The sequence below is a fragment of the Astyanax mexicanus genome, chromosome 6, assembly GCF_023375975.1.
Source record: "Astyanax mexicanus isolate ESR-SI-001 chromosome 6, AstMex3_surface, whole genome shotgun sequence".
In the NCBI taxonomy this organism is placed as follows: domain Eukaryota; kingdom Metazoa; phylum Chordata; class Actinopteri; order Characiformes; family Acestrorhamphidae; genus Astyanax; species Astyanax mexicanus.
In genome coordinates, this window is record NC_064413.1 from 7,371,685 (window position 1) to 7,395,527 (window position 23,843).

General features: G+C 41.9%; 1 protein-coding gene across 6 annotated transcripts in view; it reads right to left on the reverse strand.

Annotated features, from left to right (window-relative positions):
• The window catches only part of LOC103043141 (glutamate receptor ionotropic, NMDA 2D), a 205,101-nt gene that overhangs the window by 24,418 nt on the left and 156,840 nt on the right, over positions 1-23,843 (reverse strand). For 3 of the 6 annotated variants that reach the window (XM_049480394.1, XM_049480396.1, XM_049480395.1), the window contains 2 exons: positions 21,449-21,690; positions 12,579-21,068 (listed from right to left, as the gene is read on the reverse strand). In XM_049480394.1, the coding sequence (XP_049336351.1) occupies positions 17,922-21,068; positions 21,449-21,690 (3,389 nt within the window). In that variant the 3' untranslated portion in view covers positions 12,579-17,921. Of the gene's footprint in view, positions 1-9,909; positions 10,028-12,578; positions 21,069-21,448; positions 21,691-23,843 lie in introns of those variants that run through there. The other 3 variants (XR_007439542.1, XR_007439540.1, XR_007439541.1) reach the window with 3 other exon arrangements.

Below are 23,843 nucleotides of genomic sequence, written 5' to 3' on the forward strand. Positions count from 1 at the left end.
CACACACGCACAGAGCGCAGTGTGCATTTGTGTGCTAATTGAATGGGCTGTATAGAAGAGTCTCTGTCTGAGGAGCTGCCAGCAGGAAACACACACCTTTAATCAGGAGGCTGAAAGTCTGAGTCAGTAACTCAGTAATTAAATGATAAATTAAGGAAATTAATAAAGAAGGAGGCGTCTCACTCTTACTCTCTCAATCACTCAACTCTTACTCAACTTTCCATTCTTTTAATTGTATCTAATTTGATCTCTCATTTCTCTGCAACGCTGAACACCCTTCTGAATACAGCAGCACTCCTCCACTCTCTCTGTAATTCACTGTAGAGATCCTTATCCACTAAACCCTAAAACATATTTTTTACATAAATAGTTGAAATGTGTTCCTCTGAAGCAAAGAAACAAACCAGTCCTGCTTAACCCTTGTGTGGTGTTCGGGTCTGTGGGACCCGTTTTCATTTTTCATCAAATGAAACTAAAAAAACATTTTTTTTCTAACTCAAACTCATTGGCATTGGCTCATTTTTTGTGAAAAACATATATCAAAACACATTTTTGATAAACACACACTGTACACCCCCCCCCCCCCACACACACATTTATATTACATACAGTATGTTTGGCCAAGGGCTAATAAACATTGCTTCATTTGTAAATTTGAAACTAAACAAATTTTCTACTCATATCTTGAGTTTAATTCATTTTCTATTACATTTTATTACAAAACTAATAAAAAAAAAAGAGTAGCACTTTTTGAAAGAAATGTAACATAAGAAAGGTAAAGGGCAAATATTAACCATGTAAGCTGTTTATATTGCTTGCAATTTAGGTGAAGCAAGCATGTGTAAAGCATTTTAATGTAAAATTGCTTAATTTTGCTGAATTAAATACAAATAACAAAGTAAACGAGTAACAAAAATATGAACACCACACAAGGGTTAAATTCTTTATACCCCAGCTAACCTTTAAAAAACGCTCTTATTGTGGTCATTTCCACCTTTGCAACGCCCTAACATGTTCAGCTCTCTCTCCTTCCCCGCCCCTAAACCCATACATCACCCAGTGCCCCTCTCAAACTACTTCTCCCATTTTTCAACATTTTTCAGATTTCAGCTGAAGGTAACCCGCACCAGCCTTAAGAATTTAGTTTATGGAATCATGATACTAATCAATGATCATCAATGCAATGACTGTATAAAAGCGTTGACAGCACAATATCTCTCAAAAGTGAAGCCACCACAGGTCTAGTGGTATGATGGTTGCGCTGGTTGCGGTATGATGTGTTTCTATGACAAAACAGGCCCGCCCATTTTTACCATTTTCATTCACATTTTTCTTCTTTAAACTGTCTTTCCATCATGAAATAGATGTTTTTTTAGATTTTTTTTTCCTTCAATAAATAAAATTATCATTTAAAAAAGTGCTTTTTATATTTACTCAGGTTATTTTTGTCTGATATGAAAGTTTGTTTGATAATTTAATAAATATCAGTATTACAAAAAAGCAAACACAAAATAAGTTTGTAGCCATTGTACATTCAATCAGAGATCTTTGAAATTAATCAACATATAATAACTAAGATTAGTCTGTTGCCATTGTTTTTTTTGGTGCAGTCAGTATGCATACTGGGTGTGTCTCCCAGGTTCTCCTAACCGTCAGTGTGTAGTAATTTCCCCCAGGCTAACCTAAAGTCATCTCAAAGCTCATACAGTTTATTTTGATCAACTATCTTGTTCATACATTTGTAGGCTGTGAAAACAAACTGCTTTTCTGAGCTGGTAAGTATGTGGTATGTTGTTGTGTACTACAGTTGCAGGAAAAAGTATGAGAACTCTTTGGGATTACTTGTATTTCTTCATAAATTGGTTATTAAATGTGTTCATAGTCACAACAATAGACAAACACAGTCGGCTTAATCTATCTTAATCTTACGCCATTCGGTTGTTGATTTACTTCTATGATTTGGGTCGTTGTCCTGTTGCATCATCCATTCTCTGTTGAGCTTCAGTTGGTGGGCAGATGGTCTTAAGTTTTCCTGCAAAATGTCTTGGTAAACTTGGGAATTAATTTTTCTGTTGATGACGGCGATCTGTCCAGGCCCTGAGGCAGCAAAGCAAGGCAGCCCCAAACCATTATGCTCCCTCCACCATGTTTCACAGTTGGGATGAGGTTTTGATGATGGTGTGCTGTGCTTTTTTTCTCTCCACATATAGCGTTATGTGTCCCTTCCAAACAACTAAATTTTGGTTTCATCTGTTCACAGTATGTTTAGCCTGTAGTGCTGTGGAACATCCAGGTGCTCTTTTGCAAACTTCATACGTGCAGCAATGTTTTTTTTTGGAAGTCCATATGGTGGAAAACCATGAACTACATTTTTGTTTTAATGTTTTTGTGTGTGTGTGTTTAATGTGTACTGTGAATGGTAACATGGTGTGTTTAATTAAACCATGCAAACATATATCATATATATTAAACATATAACATATATGTTTTGTGTGGTATTAGTTTAAGCAGACTGTGTTTGTCTATTTTTGTGACTTAGACGAAGATTAGAACACATTTGATGACCAACTGAGGCAGAAATCCAAGTAATCCCAAAGGGTTCACATCCTTTTGTTCTGAAACTGTAAAGTGTTTTCTTTATCTGTTTAAATATCTACTAGTTTTTTTTGTTTGTTTTTTTATGAAATCAAACAGAAAACTAAATACTAATATGTTTTATTTACTTGACCATAAAATTCAAAGTGGAATGTCTGTGTAAAGCAACTGATATGAAAAAAAAATGTATATCAGTAATAGAAAATCAAACTTATAATTTAAGGATAATAACTAAAAACATTAACTCAACTCAATCATCTCAAGTTTTTGTTTTTGTAAATGATGCAACAAATAAATTTAAAGTAAATTTAACTTGTCCAGGCTTACAGTGCAGTGACTGTGTTATTTACTGAGAGCTACAGACAGGTCCAGGTCAACTATACTGACCCACATCATTACAGACCGTATATCCCAGAGCTGCTTGGGTCAGGGAGGCTGGTGGGGTCACAGCCCGATGACAATGAGGTCATCAATTTATTTCCTTCGAAGCATTTTTTTTTCTTTTACCGGTCAAACTGAGGATGTCTAACCATCTGGGTCTAACCGCTATCAGAGGCACACTGCTACTGCTGCATCTCAGCCAATCAGCTCTCCCTCCTGCCCTGCCTCTAAACCCATACATCATCCAGTGCCACTCCCCAACTATTCCTTACATTTTTTTAAGACTTTTTTCAAATTTAAGGGTGGAGTCAGCAAAAATAATTGAGTTTAGTGTCCCTTTATATAATATAGCACTTTATTAACCCACGCATCTATTCTATTGGTTCCTGGCATCATTCACCTGCATAATGGGCGTGTCTCCTACCACTAATTCACCATCAGTGTGCAATTACATTAAAAAATAGCTTGTTTACTGTATATTTCTACTTATTATTATTCAAAAATAAACCCTATCCAGATAAATCTCTCCATCCAGACAGAGTGAATATGATTGTAGTTGGATGTAGAGAAGTATAAACATATAAACATATACCATTCCGACTCCCTATTGGTGAACTTGAGTTCTTTACATGTCCAAACTAAACTTTAATTTTAAATCATTTACATTGTACTAAAATACATTCATTTTCAATGTGTATATATGCAGCTGAAACACTAGAGAGCCTAAATCATCCCAAATTTATCAACATTAACATTTTAATAATATGACATTATAGTGATTATAGCTTTTAGAAAACTGTGTTTTGGGTACTATAGGACTATAAGCTTTTGTTCACCTTTGGCATTTTTTCCCCTTTTATTCTTTAAGTAGTTTTGAAAGCATTTTTGTTACACTTGTACTTAAAGAGTAAAAAGCTTGAGTTGATACTTCAACTTCTACAGAAGTATTTGAAACTCTAATATCTATACTATGTATTCTACCTGAGAAATGAATGTCAATACTTTTCACACATTTGATGGATTGAAACCACTAAAAAAAAAAACTCTGAGATCCACAGCATGACAGATTTCACTTCCCAGGAACGACTGAGAACAGCATGGCGAATGAATGAACGAGCATACGCCACATAATCAAGGGAAAATCCACTGAAACGGCGTGTAATCAACACAAGAACCTACTGAAGCAGCGTGAGGCCTCGTACAGCGGCGCTCGAAGACAGACGCTGCGCTCTGGAAGCGTCCTCCCAACGCATCTAAAACACTCATCTGATTATTATCTCATTATCATCCCTGAGACGACGGATCCTCTGAAGCGAGCGCGTGCGAGCGAGTCAGGTGATCATTCATTCGCTTCAGGCCGAGCTGCGAAGGCCTCGGTGTTGATTTATTGGGACGTCAATAAATTAATTTGAACGTGTGTATGACTGATGATATCTCACACAACAAATGTGTTTTCAGAAGGCAGAAATGCAACGTTATTTACAGCAGCATTATGGGAAAATTGCTGTTTCTTGGTAGCACATGTAACTGCAGGCCGGAGAACCAATGGGCGTGGTGAATAGGCGGGGATACTGTCAATCAGTCTGTTCATTAACGAATTGTAGAAGAGAGATCCACTGTCAATCATTTGTTGCATTGGCCAATCAAAAGTGCTAAGTACCTGTCTATCATTTTGTGCATTAACCAATGGTTTAAAAGCCTCTGTTTTACATTGCAACTGCAAAATAATATATAGATCTAATATATATATATATATATATATATATATATATATATATATGAGATAAAGCACTTCCGGGTACCTGAGAAACACCTTTTCCCCAAACTCCTTACAGATACTTCACACCTTTGATTGGCCAATGTAAGAAATGATTGAGATTAGTTGATCTCTGTTGTACGATTGGCTGATACACAAAATTATTTACAGTATCCCCCTAAAAAATCTGCTGTAAAATTTACAAGAAACTTTTTACAGTGTGCTACTGTCCCATTACTTTTGCAATATCAGTGTACACATGCAGTTCTGGACAAGCTGAGAAATACAGATTCATCACTGGAAGTGAGAGAAGCATGTGGACTGAGGCGGTAGAGTAATATTACAGGGTTTTACACAACTATGATGCAAAAATTCAAACGTTCTTACAGTTCTCACTATTACAATCAGTAAAACTGGATCTATACATTGTGGACCACTTTCAAAATATGTTTCTTAATGTAAAATTGCTTTGGACTTTGGATATCCCACCATGCACAAGAGATAAAACCGATGGTCAGTACTGAATGCTGGTGATCTTCGGGCCCTCAGGTGGCACTACAGTTCTGAATAGGACCTACCTACCTAAAAAGAATAGAATTGTTTTGAATTAATAGTGTATATGGATTTATTAGACTTTATTAGACTCTCGTTCAGTGCCCCCCAGACAGTTAACAGGTACAGTTAACTCCGCCTCTATGAGGAAAGTTTAAAAGTTTTCCCAATTGCATAGTTGCATATTCAGTAGAAACAAAAAGCGTTAGGTTGTTCTGGCTCTCTTTACTGATGTTACCCGTCATCATCTGACATCACACCCCCCCCAACACCTCCAGCCCAGCCAGCTCCACTTTCTTCTTATCTGAGGAGCACAGGGACAATACAGCGGTGAGAGAGAGAGAGAGAGAGAGAGAGAGAGAGAGAGAGGTGCAGGACGAGCGAGGCTAAGTAAAGCTTTGCTACAGGAGCTGACCTGCTTTACTACAGACCGACAGCCTTCAGATCAGCTCACAGCCCAGGGAGAAGAGCAGACGCCTGGATCTCACAGAACCCGTCCTTCAACCAACAGCCAGAGAGAGACAGAGAGAGAATATCTAGAAAACCTTTGGGATTAGTGGAAGTCAAGCACCCAATACAGACATACGATGCAATATGATTGAAACGATACAATTTATTGTTATATCAATATATTTTCCCACCTTTAGGCCCCCTATTTACTGATCTATAGGCATAACACCAACCGTGCAGCTTGATTTAGGGCGTGTCGTAACAACAGGAAAAGTATGCATTTCGCGTCTCAAAACAAGCAAAAGGCATGTACTAATTCTCTTAATTAATCATGGGTATATTTTGGGTATAACGTGCAATAAACCAATAAGCATGTCACTTGCCATTCCTTTTAAGAGTCATATGAGCTCTGACATTGGCGGATTGCTATTTTAATGGTGCAGCTACCTGGAAGTGTCTAATGACCTACTCATTTATGCTGTGGAACTGTTTGGTAGGTTCTAACACATAATTTCACATATTAAAAAGTCAAACACAGCGGTGCAATTGTGATGGCCTAGTGAAACTTTATTAAAATGCTGTGGCATGATCTTAAACAGGTGGTTCATGCTAAAAACTCTCCACTGTGGCTGAAAACAATTACTATAAAACAATTCTGCAAAGAAGAGTGGGCCAAAAATTCTCCACAGAGATGTTGAAAGCTATTCGGCAGTTACAGTGGTATTAAATATGTTTTGGCACCAACAATAATTTAATGATTTTCCTTTATAAATTATTGGTTGTTTGGATCAACAATTCCAATTAAATATATCATATAGCAGATAAACACAGTAATATTTGAAAAGTGGAATGAAGTTTATAAGATTTACAGAAAGCGTGCAATATTAATTTAAACTAAATTAGGCAGGTGCAGAAATTTGGGCACCCAAACTTCCAATGAGAGTCTGGCTTCTGGTTGAAGGTATTTTGGACCATTCTTCTTTACAAATCATCTCCAGTTCAGTCAGGTTTAAATCACACCACAGATTTTCAATAATATTCTGGTCTGGGAACAACATTGCTGAGTAGCATCACATTGCTGAGATACATCAGCTCACAGATGCCTTGTGCTGATCGATCCTCATCACCCTAGGAGTGGTGAGGAGAAAGAGCGGCATCTACCCATCCACCCAAGTCAGAGCAAGGCTAATTGTGCTCTCTCAGGACTCTGGCAGCTGATGGCAAGCTGCATGATTAGGATTCGAACCAACAGTTACGATGCTTTCACCTGCCAAGATATTGTTTTTTTACAGTAAGGAAGACAGAGAAATAGAAAATGTGTGTGCGGGTTTGTGTGTGTGTGTGCGGGTGAAGGGGGGTGTGGGCTAGAGATTCAGAGAGCAACATTCCCCCAGCAACAGGCATACAGGCACTGCCACAGGCATACAGACACACTCATGAAAATTCATGCACACACACACACACACACACACACACACTCAAAATCTTCCAAAGTGCATGCAAATCTCCAAATGTAGTGAAGTAAGGTCGGAGATGGAAATCAGGGAACGACTGCAGAAGTGAAGGATTGCTGACCGCTGCAGACCACCGGACTCTGCAGCCCACCCTGCATCTACCGCAGCCCAGAGCCAGTGATCCACACACACACAAACACACACACTCTCATACAGCATGTGTGTGCATCCCACAAGCTGAAGCCCAAATAATATATCAGTGTTTCCTGGATGCGACTGTGTACACACTCTCTCTCTCTCTCTCTCTTTCTCTCTCTCTCACACACACACACACACACACACACACACACACTTGCATGCAGCATGTGTGTGTGTGTATCCCCACAAGCTGAAGCCCAAATAATATATCAGTGTTTCCTGGATGCGACTGTGTACACACACTCTCTCTCTCTCTCTCTCTCTCTCTCTCTTTCTCTCACACACACACACACACACACACACACACACACACACACACACACACACACACACACACACACACACACACACACACACACACACAGAGTGCATGACATTACATAATGGATGGTTTAACTTTTCCAGGCAAATATTGACCAGTGCTGACATTTCTGCATGAAGCCCTCAAACCACCCCACTCTCTACACACACAGCATGACAATGCACCCAACACACACACTCAACACACACTCACACACAAAACACACCACACGCATCATATCACACAACCTGGCCTGGGTGGGAGGGGTGGCTGTTTAGAGGACAGATCTAAACGATTCTGAGTGCTGGTGAAGCTCTGAAAGCTCCTCACAAAAATGTGTTAAACCTACTGGTTATAATAAGGTATACAGTGTCTTGCAAAAGTATTCATACCCCTTGAATTTGTCCACATTGTGTCACCATACAACCACAAACTTAAATGTAATTTATTGAGATTTTAGGTGATAGACAAACACAAAGTATTGCATAAGTGTGAAGTGGGAAAAAATACAAGATTTTCAAAATTGTGGATTTTTGCAGCTTCTCTGGCCAGTGCTCCCCTTGCTTGATCTGTCAGTTTGGTTGAATGGCCCTGATTTGGTGGGTTTGCAGGTGTAGAATACTTTTTCTATTTTTGAATAATGGATTGTACAGTGCTTCTTGGGATGCTCAAAGCTTGGGATATGTTTTTATAACCTAACACATCTCCACAACTTTATCTCTGACCTGTCTGGTGAGTATTGTTCCCTAACAAACCACTGAGGCCTTCACAGAACAGCTGTATTTATACTGAGACTAAATTACACACAGCTGGACTCTAACTTTAGCTAATTAACCAATTAAGTGACTTTTATTTAGGGGTTTTAGAGTAAATACATCTAAGTATGCTGAATACTTTTGCACATCACATATTTCAGATTTTAAATGTTGTAACTACTTTTAAGCTCAGAGGGTAGAATACTTTTTATTTATGTTAAAATGTGGATTAAAGTATATAACTAACCCTTATTACTCCTCCTCGTCCTCCTCTCTCTCTTTCTCATACACACCACACACAAAATTGCTTCTCCTGTGAAGCACAAGTTTGCTGTGTTTTGTCTTCAAACTATTTAATTCCCTATTTATATGAAAAAGACAAGTTTATCAGTAAAAGGGGTTCATTTCTTCTATTAAAGCTTCTATCAGTAAAACAAACTGGTCTGTGTCAGTAATTGGCTGAAAAGGATGAGTAAGTTAAATCCACTACTAAATTACTACAGGCAGAATAGCATCTGAACCTTAAGGAAAAACTTTCCTTCTTTCTTTTTTATACTTTCACAAGCACATTTCACGAAAGACATCCTGTGCAAGGCGTGTTGCAACACTCATTGCTGTCTTACACCCCACCAACAATTTTTTATGCCTTATGCCTGCACTGTTTGAATAGCAATGGTGCTTGTGAACTTATACACGCTACTGTGTGTGGTGGTCTGGAAATAAATTGTGTTGAGGTAAATTTCTGGTGTATTGCTATCTTGGCAGTGGAAAACACAGGTGCACCACTGACTAAAAAAAGCCTAGACAGGTGTCAACAGCTAGACATTTATTGGTATCTTGGCAGTGAAATTGTCAAAGCAGGTGCATCCCCAACCTGCTCTACTATAAACTACAAACTACAACACGCCTTCTGCTGAAAGTGCTCCTATCTCTCCCACACTCAGCTCTTTCTGTGATTTGCACACTCAAAAGACTACATTGCCCAGAATGCACCACACCCTGACACAGTATTACACCCAATCCTGATCACATGACACAACACATGACAATTCCAGGAAGCAGATCACCTGAGTACTAACCACATGGTTTTAGCCATATAAAAGGGGATTGTTTGCTCACAGTATTGTCAGTTCTATCCTTGTACAATGCATTATTCTATTGACTGTGTTTATCTCTCGTTTTGATCTTGTTTTGTTAATGGACCTCAATTTTTACCTGCCCTTTGATATTTTCTTGCTGTTTATTGACCTCTGGACTGTTTATTTACCCTGGTATGATATCTATTTGTTTCTGCTCTGTGCCATTGTTGATCCTTTTATGTTTGACCATCCCTTTGCCGCCTGTTACTTTATTTAATAAAGTACATTTTTGACACCCACTCTTAATGACTGCTCAATGGCTTCATTTAAAAAAATCTGAATTATATAGAAATTTAAAAAAAGTTAAAGTTCACGAGCAACCTATACATCTCTGAGAACAGAAAAGCACTTACCACTTTCAGTACTTACCTGTGTCTAAAAGAGGAAGCCAGCTGACACTGGAGTTGAGTGCAATTTTTTACAACTTATGCCACAGACAGTTGGAGCTGTAACAGTCACCAAAAATGTTGGATAATAAATAAAAAATAAAATATCCATATCCAAACAAATGAGATCTGTAAACAAACACTGGCAAATATCAGCACAGTAAAAGTTCAATTGATTTTATTAATATGACATTTTTATTGCATTTTCTTTATTAAACTGTTTATAAAGAAAAAAAAAAACGTCTATAAAATGTGCTGTCATGAATGCAGGTGGAAATCTTTCTCATTCTTGACTTATTTATATTATTTTAATATGAAGGAACAACCCATAGTTTACTTTAACCTAGTTCTGAAAGTGTATAAAACTACATCCACCATATTCTGTGATAGCATACAGTCCAGACTCCAGAAAAAGTTGCAACAGAGTTGAAATTGCAAAAAGAAAAAGAAATTACATTTACTTTTTGTTCTTTTTATTTGATTGCAGACAGTATGAATCCAATTTATTTCATGTTTTATCTGCTAAACTTTATTTTTCTTAATTTCTTAATTTTATTAATTAAATATTCATTCCTGTATTTCAGGCCTGCTACACATTCCAAAAAGGAGGGATAGAGGCAATTTAGTAATGAGGTAAAAAAAATAAAAAATAAAACATTAATAAAACAAGAAAGAATTTGTGGAGAATTTTAATATGAAAACTATGTTCACAGTGGCCCTGAACTGTTTCACACCTTGAGTCCTATTTTAACGATCTACAGGCGATCCATCAAGCATCCTCCATGCAGCTTGATTTATAGTGTGTCCGTGTATTTTTGCTATCGTAACGACGTGAAAAGTATCCCTTGCTCGGCTCCAAACGTGTAAAAGTAATGTACTAATTTTTTTAATTAAACATTTGGTGTGTTTTGAGTGTAATGTAAAATAACAAACTTGCCATTCCCTTTAAGACTTTGGCAGATTGGTATTTTAACGGTGCAGCACTTCTGCGCTTCTCAGCAGAGGAAACTGATCTGCACGTGCCTGTGTTGCCAAGATAGCAATTAGCGTCTGATGGTTGACTGTTTCAGGATTCAAATCACATAGTGGTGCATCTGTGTTTTCTATTGATAAGATAGCAATACACCAGAAATGTTTATGAACACACCTAATGTTCATCAATTGCAGACAACCATGTCCATTAGCGTATTCACAAGCACTGTTGCTATTTAAATGAAGCAGATTTGAAGGTGTGGAAATAGACTGTTCACAGGGTGTAAGATAGCAATGAGCATCGCGGTGCACCTTGCTCAGGGTGTATGATAGGGCCCCTTAAGTTAAGTCAAGAAAAGTCAAGTATTAAGTTTGCAGGAAGAATGTGAAAAGGAAGGAATAGCAACATTACAAAGTGGTTGAATGCTTTACTATCCCAACTTTTTTTGGAATGTGTTGAGCAGACAATACATGAAATATATTGGGTTAATATTGTGCACCATGAAATAAAAGTCAAAGCAAATTTAATAAGCACTTCTTTTTTATTTGCATTTTCTAAATTGTTCCATTTTTTCCTACATTTTCCTACATTTCCTATATTGCTAGGAGTATTTGCTCACCCCTAAAAATCATTGAACTCAGGTTTTAATCACTTTCATGGTCACAGAGGTATAAAACCAAGCATTTAGACTTGCTGACTGCATCTACAAACACTAGTGAAGAATGGATCTCTCTCAGGAGTTCAGTAAACTTCAGTTGTGAAATTTCCTCACAACTAAATATTCCACAGCCAACTGTCAGTGATATGAAGTGGTAGACCCCAGAGCGAGGTCAAAGGATGCTGAGGAACACAGTGTGCAGAGTTCGCCAACTTTCTACAGAGTCAAAGTCAATCACTACAGACCCCCACTGTGACCTTCATGTGGTCTTCACATTAGCTTTAGAACAGAAGAGCATAGAGAGCTTCATTTAATGGAACGCAGTGCAGGTGAGCAGATACTTTTGGCAATAGTGTAAGTTGGGCATGTGCGCCTCTTCCTTTTCTCAGTCACACTAATAATATTAAATGTAAATGTAAAAGTAAAAGTTGTAGCAGTGTGAGAAACTACCTCCACCATGTTTGAAGTATATCACTAAACTTTTATTTTAAGCCTTTATTCAATTTAAAACTGTGAAGGAACCAGTCAAAATGCTTTAGGAAAACATAATACACTGTGAAACTACCTTCACCATGTTTCTTAGTATAATAGTATCCAGACTCTACAGTGTCATGTCATGAGCTATAGTGTGTACCTTTGCTCATTCACAATAATACAGTATATTAATTGTAAGTGTATATATAAAATACACTGCCACTATATTTTACTTTAGGAATCTTAGTTATAGCAGTGTAAATACTACCACCACCATGTTTAAAGGTACAGTAGTTTTGAGACACCCTTGCACTACTTTTTCAGTCACAGTAAAGTAGAATGTATTTTAAATTAAGTGCATATAGGGGTAAGTTAGCTTTAACAGTGAGTGAAACTACCTCCACCATGTTTGTCGGTATCGTACAGTAAGGACTCCTTTGCTACAGTGTCATGTTCATCATGCACACCTCTCTCAGTCACACTAATGCATTAAATTTTGATTAGAATCAAATTGATCATCATCTTTAATAATCAATCAACAGGAGCAAGAACACAGTAGCTACTGGTCTCTGTTTTTTTGCTAAGTGAGAGAACTGACAGAGGGATAAAGCAGTGCATTAAAACCACGAATATCAGAACAGAAAACAAGGTAACAACAAATAAAAACAGATAGAAGTATTTAGTCAGTTTGGATCGGCAGGTAAAACGAAAAGAAAGGATTCATGATCATCCAAATGATTTAATAACAGAGGCATCGTAGAAAATGAACCCCCAAAAATTGCATGGATAATAAGACTTGAGAAAAAATGAGTCGTTTAGGTAGTATCAGAGTCGCGGAACAGTTTCGGAGTCAGGAAAGCAACAAAAAGGCTTACCAATACCCACAGGTGGATGAATGGACACACAGATGAGTGCACGGATGGAGGGATGGGTGGATGGATGGACACATGGAGAAGTGGACAAGTGAGCTGAAAAATAAAAGAAGAACAGACCGAGACCTTTAGGCAGTATTACAGAAGCGTATATTAAAGCAGTATTAAAGTCTGTGAAAAACCCGCTTGCAAATACCAAAGAATCAGTGAAAAAGAAAAGAAATCAAAAGAAAACAAAGAAATGGACGGATGGATGGATGGATGGATGGACGTTGAGACGGACATACGTATAATTTATGGATGAGGACATCGGACTTGATTCTTGTCTTGTCTTTTTTTGTCGTTTGTTTTTCTTCACAGGCACTAATGTTTTCACAGTCATATAGGAGGAATCAAAAATTCAAAAATGTCTCCAGTATCTAGAACCGCTACAAAGCTAAAACATTTAAAACTAGTTCTCTAACACTTCCTCCAAGTATACCAAACTTAACTCATTTCATATATATATATACCTGTCTGTGTATATATATGTATATATTTATTTGTACATATATATATATATATATAAATTTATGTATGTATATTTTTGTATAGATAAATGATAGAATTTGAGTGGAAACTTAAATACAATGCTTAATCAAATAGCTAAAAGTTAATTCACAGCATAACATGATACATTCTCCAAAAACAGTATATATAGAGATATATTCCTTTTTTTCTCAGCAAAATGAAGCTTCATGGAAAGAAAAACAAAAAACAAAACAAAAAAAGAAACAGAAATCTGTTCTGTACATGCAGTCACAGAGTACCGTGTTAGCGCCTTTTAACTTAGCGAGGGTCAGTGACAGATCCAGTGAACACACGCCACACCAGATCTGTTTAGTCGCTCCCCCCACCCCCGCCCACCCCCTCCCGCCCTTACTGCATTCTGACGAGGGCCGCCTACTGTACCAGGACTGGCCTGTAGTTCGTACCTGAAATCCATGTACCTGTGATCAAGACTACAGAATGCAGGGTAATGTTTGAACAAGGGTTCCTCATGGCAATGGCTTACATTTCTAACAGGCAGAGTTAAGGCAGGTTTTGCAGTGGATAGTATCTAGCAAAAGTGCTCCAAGGGTGGACAACCGACGGAAAGAACTGCGGAAAGAATCATGTAGAGACTTCATAGGCTCATGGCAGGTGGGTAGGTCAGTTAAGTGAGGAGGTAGGTAAGTGTATGGATGGGTACACTAGTAGGTAACCTAGGAAACCTTCCTACCTTTGTACATACTAGCCTACACACTTACTGTATCTATCTACCTACCTACCTACCTAATTAATCTTCTTCTCACTTCTGAGTGAGGTTGGTTAGGTAAGGAGGTATGCAGGAAGGAAAATGTGTGGGTCAGTAAGAAGGTAGGAAAGAGGTAGGTAGGTAAGTGTTTGGGTTAATAAAAAGGTATGAAAATGGGTAGGCTAGTAGGTACACGGGTAGGGAGGTAGGTAAATAGTTGGGTATGTCATTTCGGTAAGTGGGTGGGGTCAGTAAGAAGGTAGGCAGATAGGCAGGTAAGTGGGTAGATTAGTATGTACATGGGTAGATAAGAAGATAAGTATGTAAATAGATAGGTAGGTTAGTCAGGAAAGGATGTAGGGTCAATAAGTAGGTGGGTAGGAAGGTAAGTGGGTAGGTTAGTATGTACATGGGTATATAGGGAAGTAAGTATATAAGTAGTTGGGTAGGTAGGTTAGGTAAAGAGGAAGAGTTGGTAAGTAGGTGAGTCAGTAAGATGGTAGGAAGGTGGGCTGGTCAGTTGGGCAAGAAGGTAGGCTAGTATGTACATAGACAGGTAAATAGTTGGGTAGGTCATTTAGATAAGTAGGTGGGTCGGTCAGAAGGTGGGTATGGCTGCTTAGGTAGGTAGGTAAGTAGATAGGCTAGTGTGACAGGTAGACAGGTAGGTAGGAAACGGGTAGGTGAATGTTTGGGTCAGTAGGAAGGTGGGTATGGTTGATTAGAGAGGTAGGTAGGTAAGTGGGTAGGTTAGTATGTACATGGGTAGGTAAGAAGATAAGTATGTAAGTAGTTCAGTTGGTCAGTTAGGTAAGGAGGGAGGGATAGTAAGTAGTTGAGTCAATAAGAAGGTTAGTAGGAAGATAAGTGGGTAGGTTAGTATGTGCATGGGTACATAGGGAAGTAAGCATGTGAGTAGTTGGGTAGGTAGGTTATGTAAAGAGGTAAGGGTTGCTAAGTATGCGAGTCAATAAGAAGGTGGAAAGGTAAATGGGTAGGCTCGAATGTACATAAATAGGTAAATAGTTGGGTAGGTCATTTAGGTAAGTGGGAGGGTCAGTAAGAAGGTGGGTATGTTGGATTAGATAGGTATGTAAGTGAGTAGGTTAGTATATCAGTATATAATTATGTAGGGTCGGTGAGTAGGTAGATATCCAAAAGAAGGTAAGTTAGTAAAACAGTAGTAAGTAGTAAAAAACAGGTGGGTAGGTAGGTACATGGGTGGGTCAGTTAGGTAAGTGCATATCAAATGTGTTGCACAAAACTTATGCTGCACACAACATTGATTCAATGTTATAGTGTCCTTCATAGTGAAGAAAAGCCTTTGTACAGGGTGGCAAGGGTAAGCCTCGGGCAGTGCGTGTGTTGCACAACTCTAGGGACACTGTCTGTGTGGAGTTTGGTGTGTTCTATCCGTGTCTGTACAGGTTTCCTCAGCAAAATCACAAACAATCTACAATCCCCCTAAAATACACATGCTAAGTGTTTTGGGCATGCTAAATTGCCCCCTAGTTCTGAGTGAATGGTTGTGTGTGTGGTACCCTGCAATGAACTGGTACCCTGTCCAGGGGTGCTTTGCACCCAAAAGATTTTAGGTAGCCTTCGAACTCACCATGACCATGATGAGGAAGAAGCATTTTTACATATGTACACGCATATAAAAATATCACAAGTACATGGAATACTTTATGAACTACAAGCCACTTTGAGTTCAGGAGGCAGGCTTATCAGAATACAGATAAAAAAAAGAAAAGAAACAACAGCATGTCAGAGCACAGAGCACAAGGGACTGAGCGGCTGTGCTCGCGACTCAATTGCACGCACCGCACTTCAATACCTGAGCATGTTCGTTTATCCCCAACTTTAATGTGATTATGTAGAGCTACCCTTGCCAGACCAAGGGGCAAAGTAATCCAACCCTCTGCAAACGATAGCACACTTGTTTCCAAACAACAACGGAAAGAGCCCTCATTAATAAAGCAGTTATTTGTAAAGAAGAGACAGACATCACAGATCCTCTTAAAGAAAAGGGTAAAGGGTGATCTAATCTCTTTTGTCTGTGACAACATGTGTCGGCCCGCTTGCGTCAGCGACCTGCAGGTGTGGTCATGATGTCCGGTGATGTGAGCTTCCAAGAATGCTACAAAGTCTAAAAGTGTCTCTACATTTTGCTACATCATGTCAAAGCTACATTCAACTACGACGAGGGCAAATGAGCTGTGCCTGACGTCAAATAAGCCTCAGCAACACCTTTTTCACAGAGTCAGCTATCTAGAGGAATTGAAGGCCCGATGTGTGCTCAGTGTTCACATGTTGACTCCTGGTAGGATCCTCGCTGCTTTGGATCAAGATGGATTTATTGTTTGCCCTTAATGTATTAAATGGTGATGCTGATGCCTTTTCTGGCACGAGCCAGAGCTTTTGTGCTTTCTAAAATGCATCTCCTTCGCAGTGGAAAATTGCAGTGCCTGCCAATGTAACACGTGGTGGTCGGACACCCCAAGGTAAGATGTGCCAATCATTTATATCTGCAAAATTATTTCACTATTAAAGAAAAAATAGAATTATAATAATGTCTAAAAGACAAGGCCCAGCAGCAAGGGTTATTACCTAATTTTAATATTATGTAGCCATCTAGTGCCAATTATAGATATTGCAACCCATCCTCATTTTGGTTAAGACAGTTATGTATTGCTTTTGTGATATATACTGCAAGCCAACAAGAGAGATCGAATGGCATGGGTCCACCCTAATGACCTGTATGCTCTGTTATTTGGCATCCAGAACTAGCCTAATATTTAACTTCAGACACAGCTAGCTTACTCTACTTTAAAATACTAACACGGTGAGAGCAATAAATAGATTAAAAAAGGAGTTGGGAATCCTGGAGTACCAAAACAAATCTTACAGAAAAAGACTGCTACATGAACTTTGTTGTTGTCCCATGTTGTTCTTTCTGTTGAAGCAAGTCTCCTTCGACCCTAGGAACATCCCTGATGGACAAAACATGGACACTACAGCATCAATCAGAGTTCTGTTAGGACAAGAAAAGGTCTGGTGGGATGGGTGGCCCTCCCCGGATGGGATCTGACGGGCTGAATCGCCTTTGCATTAAAAATATAAGCAAATGTACATAGTAGAGATATTTGACGAGGTTTGTATATCTTGTGGCCATGAGGGTCAGACACAAAAAGGAGGGATGTCTCTGCAGGCTGCAGATCACAGGAATTGCTTGCTCACTGCCAGTGAACCGTTAACAAAGTGAAAAGGCGGCCTCAGCCTTAGCAGTCTCCATATTCCCTGGCCTCCCATCAAAGGTGGACGACCAAAATCAAACAAGCCGAAAAAAGTATTTTCCTTAAATGACTGTTTGTGTGTGTAAACATGACATCATTACTCACAGATTCCAGAAAAAAGCACTATCCAGCATTCTCATTGGAGGACAGGACTACAGATGACATCGTAATGCTCAGTTCAGACCGGAGGTGGAGCACGGCTGGGGTTTCCGTGGTGACAGAGACAGCCTTCGCTGACCCGTCCCCTGTATTGACATCACTGCCGCCATCCCGGCTGCTGCCGGCGTCTCCGCCGTGGCGGTTGTGTTCGCTGTCCTGGTCCCGGTGTGGCACGTCTATGTGCGTCACACTCCAGCTGCGTCTCACTGTAGAGCTCACACACACGCGCAGCAGCGAAGCCCCGTGTCATACTTCACTCTCCAGGCTGGAGAAATGAGCGGAGCCACGACGGGAACACAGGCTCTTGGCTTTGAGGGGCAGGTGGGGGGAGTAAAAGCGACGCGGCTGGGGCACGGAGCGCAGTCTCTGGTACTGGAGCTTGGCACTGGCTGTCACCGACTGGGAGGCACCTGTGGCCGGTCCAGGGGACAGCACTGGTGGGGGGGACACTGAGGCGGAGGATGGGGGTGGAGGGATGGGCATGGGGAGGGAGGAGGGTGCTGAGGGTGAGGGCAGTAAAGGTTGGGGAGGGGAAGGTGATGGCTCTGAATGCTGTGCCTGTTGGGTGTTGAGGTTGGACTGGCTCCCAGATTTGGCGGTGTCGGGTTTAGGGGGCAATTTGGGGCGTGAACCCCCACTGAAGCTATGGCAGTGGGGAAGCAACTCCTCCTGGCTGCGAGAGGTGACACTTCCCCGCTTGGAGTGGCCATGAGGTCTGCTGTGGCTAAACTGTGCATATGAACATGCATCTTGCTCCCTGTCCCTAGCCCTGTTACCTTTACCTTTAGCCCCGCTGCGACTGCGTTTTTCACCTTTCATGGGCAACTTATCTACGGACCAATAGCGTCGAGGGGGTGGAAGAGAAGTGGGAAAAGGTGGGCACTGTGGGCCAAGCCCTCCACTGCCTCCCCCAGAGCCCCAGCCTATTCCTGCCCCTGAACCCCAAAAATCTCCCCCTACCCACGCCTCAGATCTTCCCAGGATAGAATCATCTCTGCTGTTGATGCTTCCCCCTTTCTCTCGGGCAGGGTAGGTTCCGAAAAACCAGCCTCCACCTCCTATTCCACTAGCTCCTCCCCCACCATTGCCCTCCCAGTACCTTTCAAAGCGACCAAACTCCCCAGAGGATCCGTCATCTGAGTAACTCTCCTCTGCCTGGACTCGATCTCTCTCAGACTCTGACACTGCCCCTCTACCTCCTGCCCTTCTCATTCTTTCCTCCACCCTCTCCCTTTCTCGCTCCCTCTCTCTCTCCTCCTCTTCTTCCTCATCCTCATCTTCATCCTCTGAGTCCCACTCATGGAATGACAAGCCCTCTCGCGTGTGTGCCCTTCCCCTTTCGTAATGCAGAAGCAGTGGCCGTCGCTCTCCTCCCCTTCCTCCCATATCTCTTTCTGCCCCACTACTCCTCCTCCGCTTAGCTGATGGGAGTAGAGTGTGTAGGGAAGAAGGAGGAGAGATTCCAGATGTTGCTTCCGTACCCCCTCCGCTAACCCAGAACTTGACTGAGGCAGGTAACTTGTTGAGGTTGGGGTATCGCTTGCTGGAAGGCCTGTGACGTGTATGGCTACCTTTTGGCCTTCTTTGTCTATTTCGCCCCCCTCCACTCTCCTCATCACGTTCATCCCCAACCTCCTCCCCTCCATCTCTCCTGCCTCTTTCCCTCTCTCCTTCCCAAGCAGAAAGGTTACCCTTATCTCCAAACATGCTGCGGTATTGGGTGGAAAAAGACGAGAACTCTCCCTCTCTCTCTGCATCCCCATCTCCCTCTCTTTCTGCTTCCACATCACCCTCCTCGGGCTCTGAGTGTTTGCCAGCAGAAACCTTCTTTTTCTTTTTTGTCTTTGTTGCCTTCTTTTTCTTCTTTTTCACCTTCCGACGCTTGCGCTCTCTTTCCCTCTCACGCTCCTCTCTTTTTTTTCGTTTCTTGTTCTTCTTCTTCTTTTTCTTCTTGTCCTTTTCCCTCTCTTTTCGCCGCTTCTTCTCTCTCTTGCGCTCGGTGTCGCCAGACCCCCCACCGCTCCTATCTCTTTCTCTTTCCCCCCAACCCGCCCACCATTCCTGGAGTTGGGCTAACTGGCTGCCACCCCGCTCTCTTTCTCTTCCACCTTCTCTCTCTCCATGTGATCCACGAGGCTTGCGTGGGGGAATGGGTGGTGGTGGAGGACCATGTGTGAGCGATCTAGGAGACAGAATGGAGCGTTCTCTGTCTCGACTGTGTCCCTGCAGAAGGCTGGACTCTTCAGTTAGCTCGTCCAGGTCCTCTTCATCCTCCTCCTCTGCTTCTCTATCCCTCGTGCTGCGTGAGGAGGTACTGGAGGTGGATGAGGGTGATGTAGACCGAGAGGAAGAGGCAGATGAAGTAGTCGATGAGCTAGTGCTGGAGGAGGAGGATGAAGTGGAGGTGTAAGGAAGTGAAGCAGATGGGGATGGAGGAGTGAATGATGGGGAAAGGGGTACAGGCACAGGGATGGGAAGTGGGGGAGATGGTCTGGGTCTGCGACCCGCATCCCTGCCACCACCTCTCCGGCCCAAGGGCAAAATGTTCTCGTATAGGGGACCACCAGGCTCTTTTGGCTTTTTGGGACGCCGCTTTCTCCAGAGGGATGAGGGGAGAGGGGGAGAGGGGTGCTGCAGTGGGGGGTTAGGAGGCAGTGGGGCTGGAGTCTGGCTTTTTGGGGGCAGCCGAGGTGTCCCCAAAGACTTCACCCCCTTCCCCTGACCCCCTCCACCAGTACCCACCCCCACCTTCTTCCCCAACCCATGGTCCATGCCCTTCTCCTGATAGAAAACCATAGTAGCTGGAGGGGGTGGCTGGTGACTCCTAGGGGCAGTTTTGGGAGTTTGAGAACCTGCCTGCTGGTCAACACATGGTCCCAGACCCTCAGGATCAATAGGGCCATAGTAGCGCTTGTATCCATCCATGCTGCTGCCAGCAGCTCCACTGCCTGCCCATGTAGGGGCTCCCTTTTGTGGGAAGGGCCCTATGTCTGATAAGCCTCCCCTGACTCCTATGGTTGCACTGGTGGATTTGGGAAGCCTCCAACGGTCCACCACAGCCAGTCTGCGGTCCGGGCGGGGTAAGAAAGTAGAGCACGGAAGAGGAGCACCCATAAGAGGTGTGGTGGAAGGCCCCATCGCTGCTGCAGAGTGAACCACAGCAGGAGGGGACCCGGGTAGTGGGGTTTTGTAGGATTGCGGCTGAGGTTGCTGTTGCTGCTGCTGTTGCTGCTGTTGTGGAACCATGGCAATGGCTGCGTTGGCGACGGATGCTGTGACAACATGGGATGAGGGAGGGGCTGATACCACAGAGGGGTGATGATGGGTGGAAACAGTGACTTTGACTCCACCTTGTGCAGTTTCGTCCTCAAAACTGCAGCAGCTATACATTCCCTGGGAGAGAGAGAGAGAGAGAGAGAAAGAGAGAGAGAGATAAAAAGCTTATTGGCAACAGAGGTGTTTGTCAGACGAGTATTTGTCCCAGAAATAAGATTGCAGTATTCTGATATGATTTTCCAGCAGGCTCAGCTATTCTGAGCGTATACGGGGATTTGATTTGGGGAACAATCTAAGCCTGGAGGTAAAGCATTACCAAGGCGCCTTATAGGTTAGAGCATCTCTACCACTCCTCTGCACAATATCTCATGTGCACACACACAACTCTCCCGACCCCAGTGCTTTACCATCACCCAAACTACTTCATCTTTCCCCCCTTTTCACCCCTTTAATCTGTTTCATCCAGCATTATCTGCGCACTTGTACCCCTCTCTCACCCTGCTGAAGGCCAAAAGAAAGTCCAGTTTGCCGGTCTGGCCCATTCTGCTCATACAGTGACGAAGCCTCCAGTAAACGAGGTGCTCCCAGGCAAAGACCAGCAGGCTCAGGCCCATGGCCACCAGCAGCATGTAGAAGACTCCGGCCATATTGTCGATGTCCAGTTTGGAGCTCATCACCTCGATCTTATCATTGTGACAGATCCCCGAGAGCCAGAGACGCTCCAGCATTTCGATCTCATCTGAAGGGGAGGGGGATAAGAGGAGAGAAGAGGAGAGACAAGTATGCAATTTGTTTACAGTGTAACGATATACAGGAGACATGAAAAATTCAAAAGACCTGTTTCAATCAATAAAACATGAATGAGATTCAGCTGCTCTCCTGCCTCAATCACACACTAGAGCTGGAGATTACACTCGTAAGTCAGCTATTTATGTCCCACTGCAGTATCTCGGGCACTGCAGGCCAGAGGCCAAGAAGGTCGACAAGACCATGCAGTGATCCGTGCGTGACCTTGAAAGTGAGGTGACTTGTTTAAGGTAATCACGGTGAAGAGGTCGGGTGTTACTGCGGAAAAAAGAGGGAGTCAAACAAAGCGAGGTAAAGGGAAAGAGATATGAGTAAAGGGAATGTAAAGGAGGAGAAGAAAGTGTGATGGGAGGGGAGCCTTGTTTGTCTCGGATGCCGCATTGTGTCAGAGAAAATGGGCGGACGATGGGGTGGAACAAAGGATGAGGTGGAGAAAGAGCGAGAGAGAGAAAGAGAAATAGATAGGACTGTGTCATAATGACAAACAGCAGGAGCGCCTTTTCAATTCAGAGAGGACTGCATTAAAGTAAAAAAAGAGCAACAAGGGAAGCATGAGCACCAAAGGGAGAGAAAGGAAAAGAGAGAGAAGAGAAAGGTATGCAGTGATGTTCGTTTGACACTGGAAAAGAATGGAAAAACTAGCAGAGCGAAATGAGTTGCTGGGAAAGATAGTGGGAAAAATAGGGAAAGAAGAGGGGTTGAAAGGTGAGATCATAATCATTTAATTGTGGTGGAAGGTGGTCAGCGTGGTTAAAGGACGTGGGGGGCTGTAAATTCAGAGAATTACCAGAAGAATGTTCCATCAGCATAAAGACAAGCTGGGCCACCACTTCACTGGAACCATTTATTTCGTGTCTCACACTTCTAAAACGATACAGGAGGCCATTCTAATCGAATAAACATGGTCGTGTGACTCTTGACATTTTTATACTGCTGTGTTGAATAAAACCAGACTACATTACCATAACTACAACACAAACATAGACATTTTATGTACTCTATGAATCGATATCTATTAACCCTGCTTTTTCGCTGGCAGGCAACAGAGCGTGAACAGTGATTTCCTGTGGGACGATGTGATCTGTAGTCGTGATTTGACGACAAATGGCAAGCAACCCGATGACAGAATTATATCGACAAATCGACGTGGTGAAGTGATATTCTTAGCCGTTTGGAGGAACAAATTCTTATAACAGACATGGAGATCTAAAGTCCCCACCTTCCTCTCTGTGATTATTTGATTCCTACCGAACTTCGTTCAACCAAGCAGTATAAGTTCTGATCACGACAGAGATGCTTAAATCCACTTGTTCTTCTTCTTGTGTGTTTTATGATGCATCTTTGCACAAATAAAGAGACTAATGGAGAAAAATGAAGTGTGAAAGAAATTAATGGATGGCTCAATAGGTAGCTTGCTAGACTAATATCCACCTTGCTAACCAGCCAAGTGACAGCATAAGCATAAGCTTGTTGCCTGCCAGTGTGAACACAAAGTAAACGGGACACAGTGCTGACCATGGTTCCACAGTGTGATTAAGAAAGTTGTCAAACGTTTTCACAATTAATACTCTGTAGGCAGAAGTATAGATACTAGGGTTTAAAAACTTAATATAAGGGGGAAAATGCCATTAGGGACCAAAGCTTAGACCACACCACAGGGTCCTATAGTGCACTATTTGTTCTCCTTATATTAAAAATAATAATAAAGATTATAAAAGTATTGTAGTTTAATCACTATGACAGACTCGAAGGTTATGCTTTTGGCATCGGTGCAGCTTGGAACGGAACTAAAAATGATTACCCTGTACAAAAACTGCTCTATTTAAGGAAAAGCAAGGACTGTTCAGAACACTGAGCTTTGCATCCTTAAACATATTGTCATACGAAATGGATAAAAAACAGGAAGTACACAATTCTTGCACTTAAAAGCCTGTTTTTATTGACTATTGTGGTGCATCACACAAAGAGCATCCCCTATTCAGCCTCTCTATTCCCGGCCAACAGCCATGGCAAACAGCTCTTCGGCCAAAGCCAAGCCCGGCAGGTGTGTAAGACTAAACACACACACCTCTCGGCCTGCCTTGG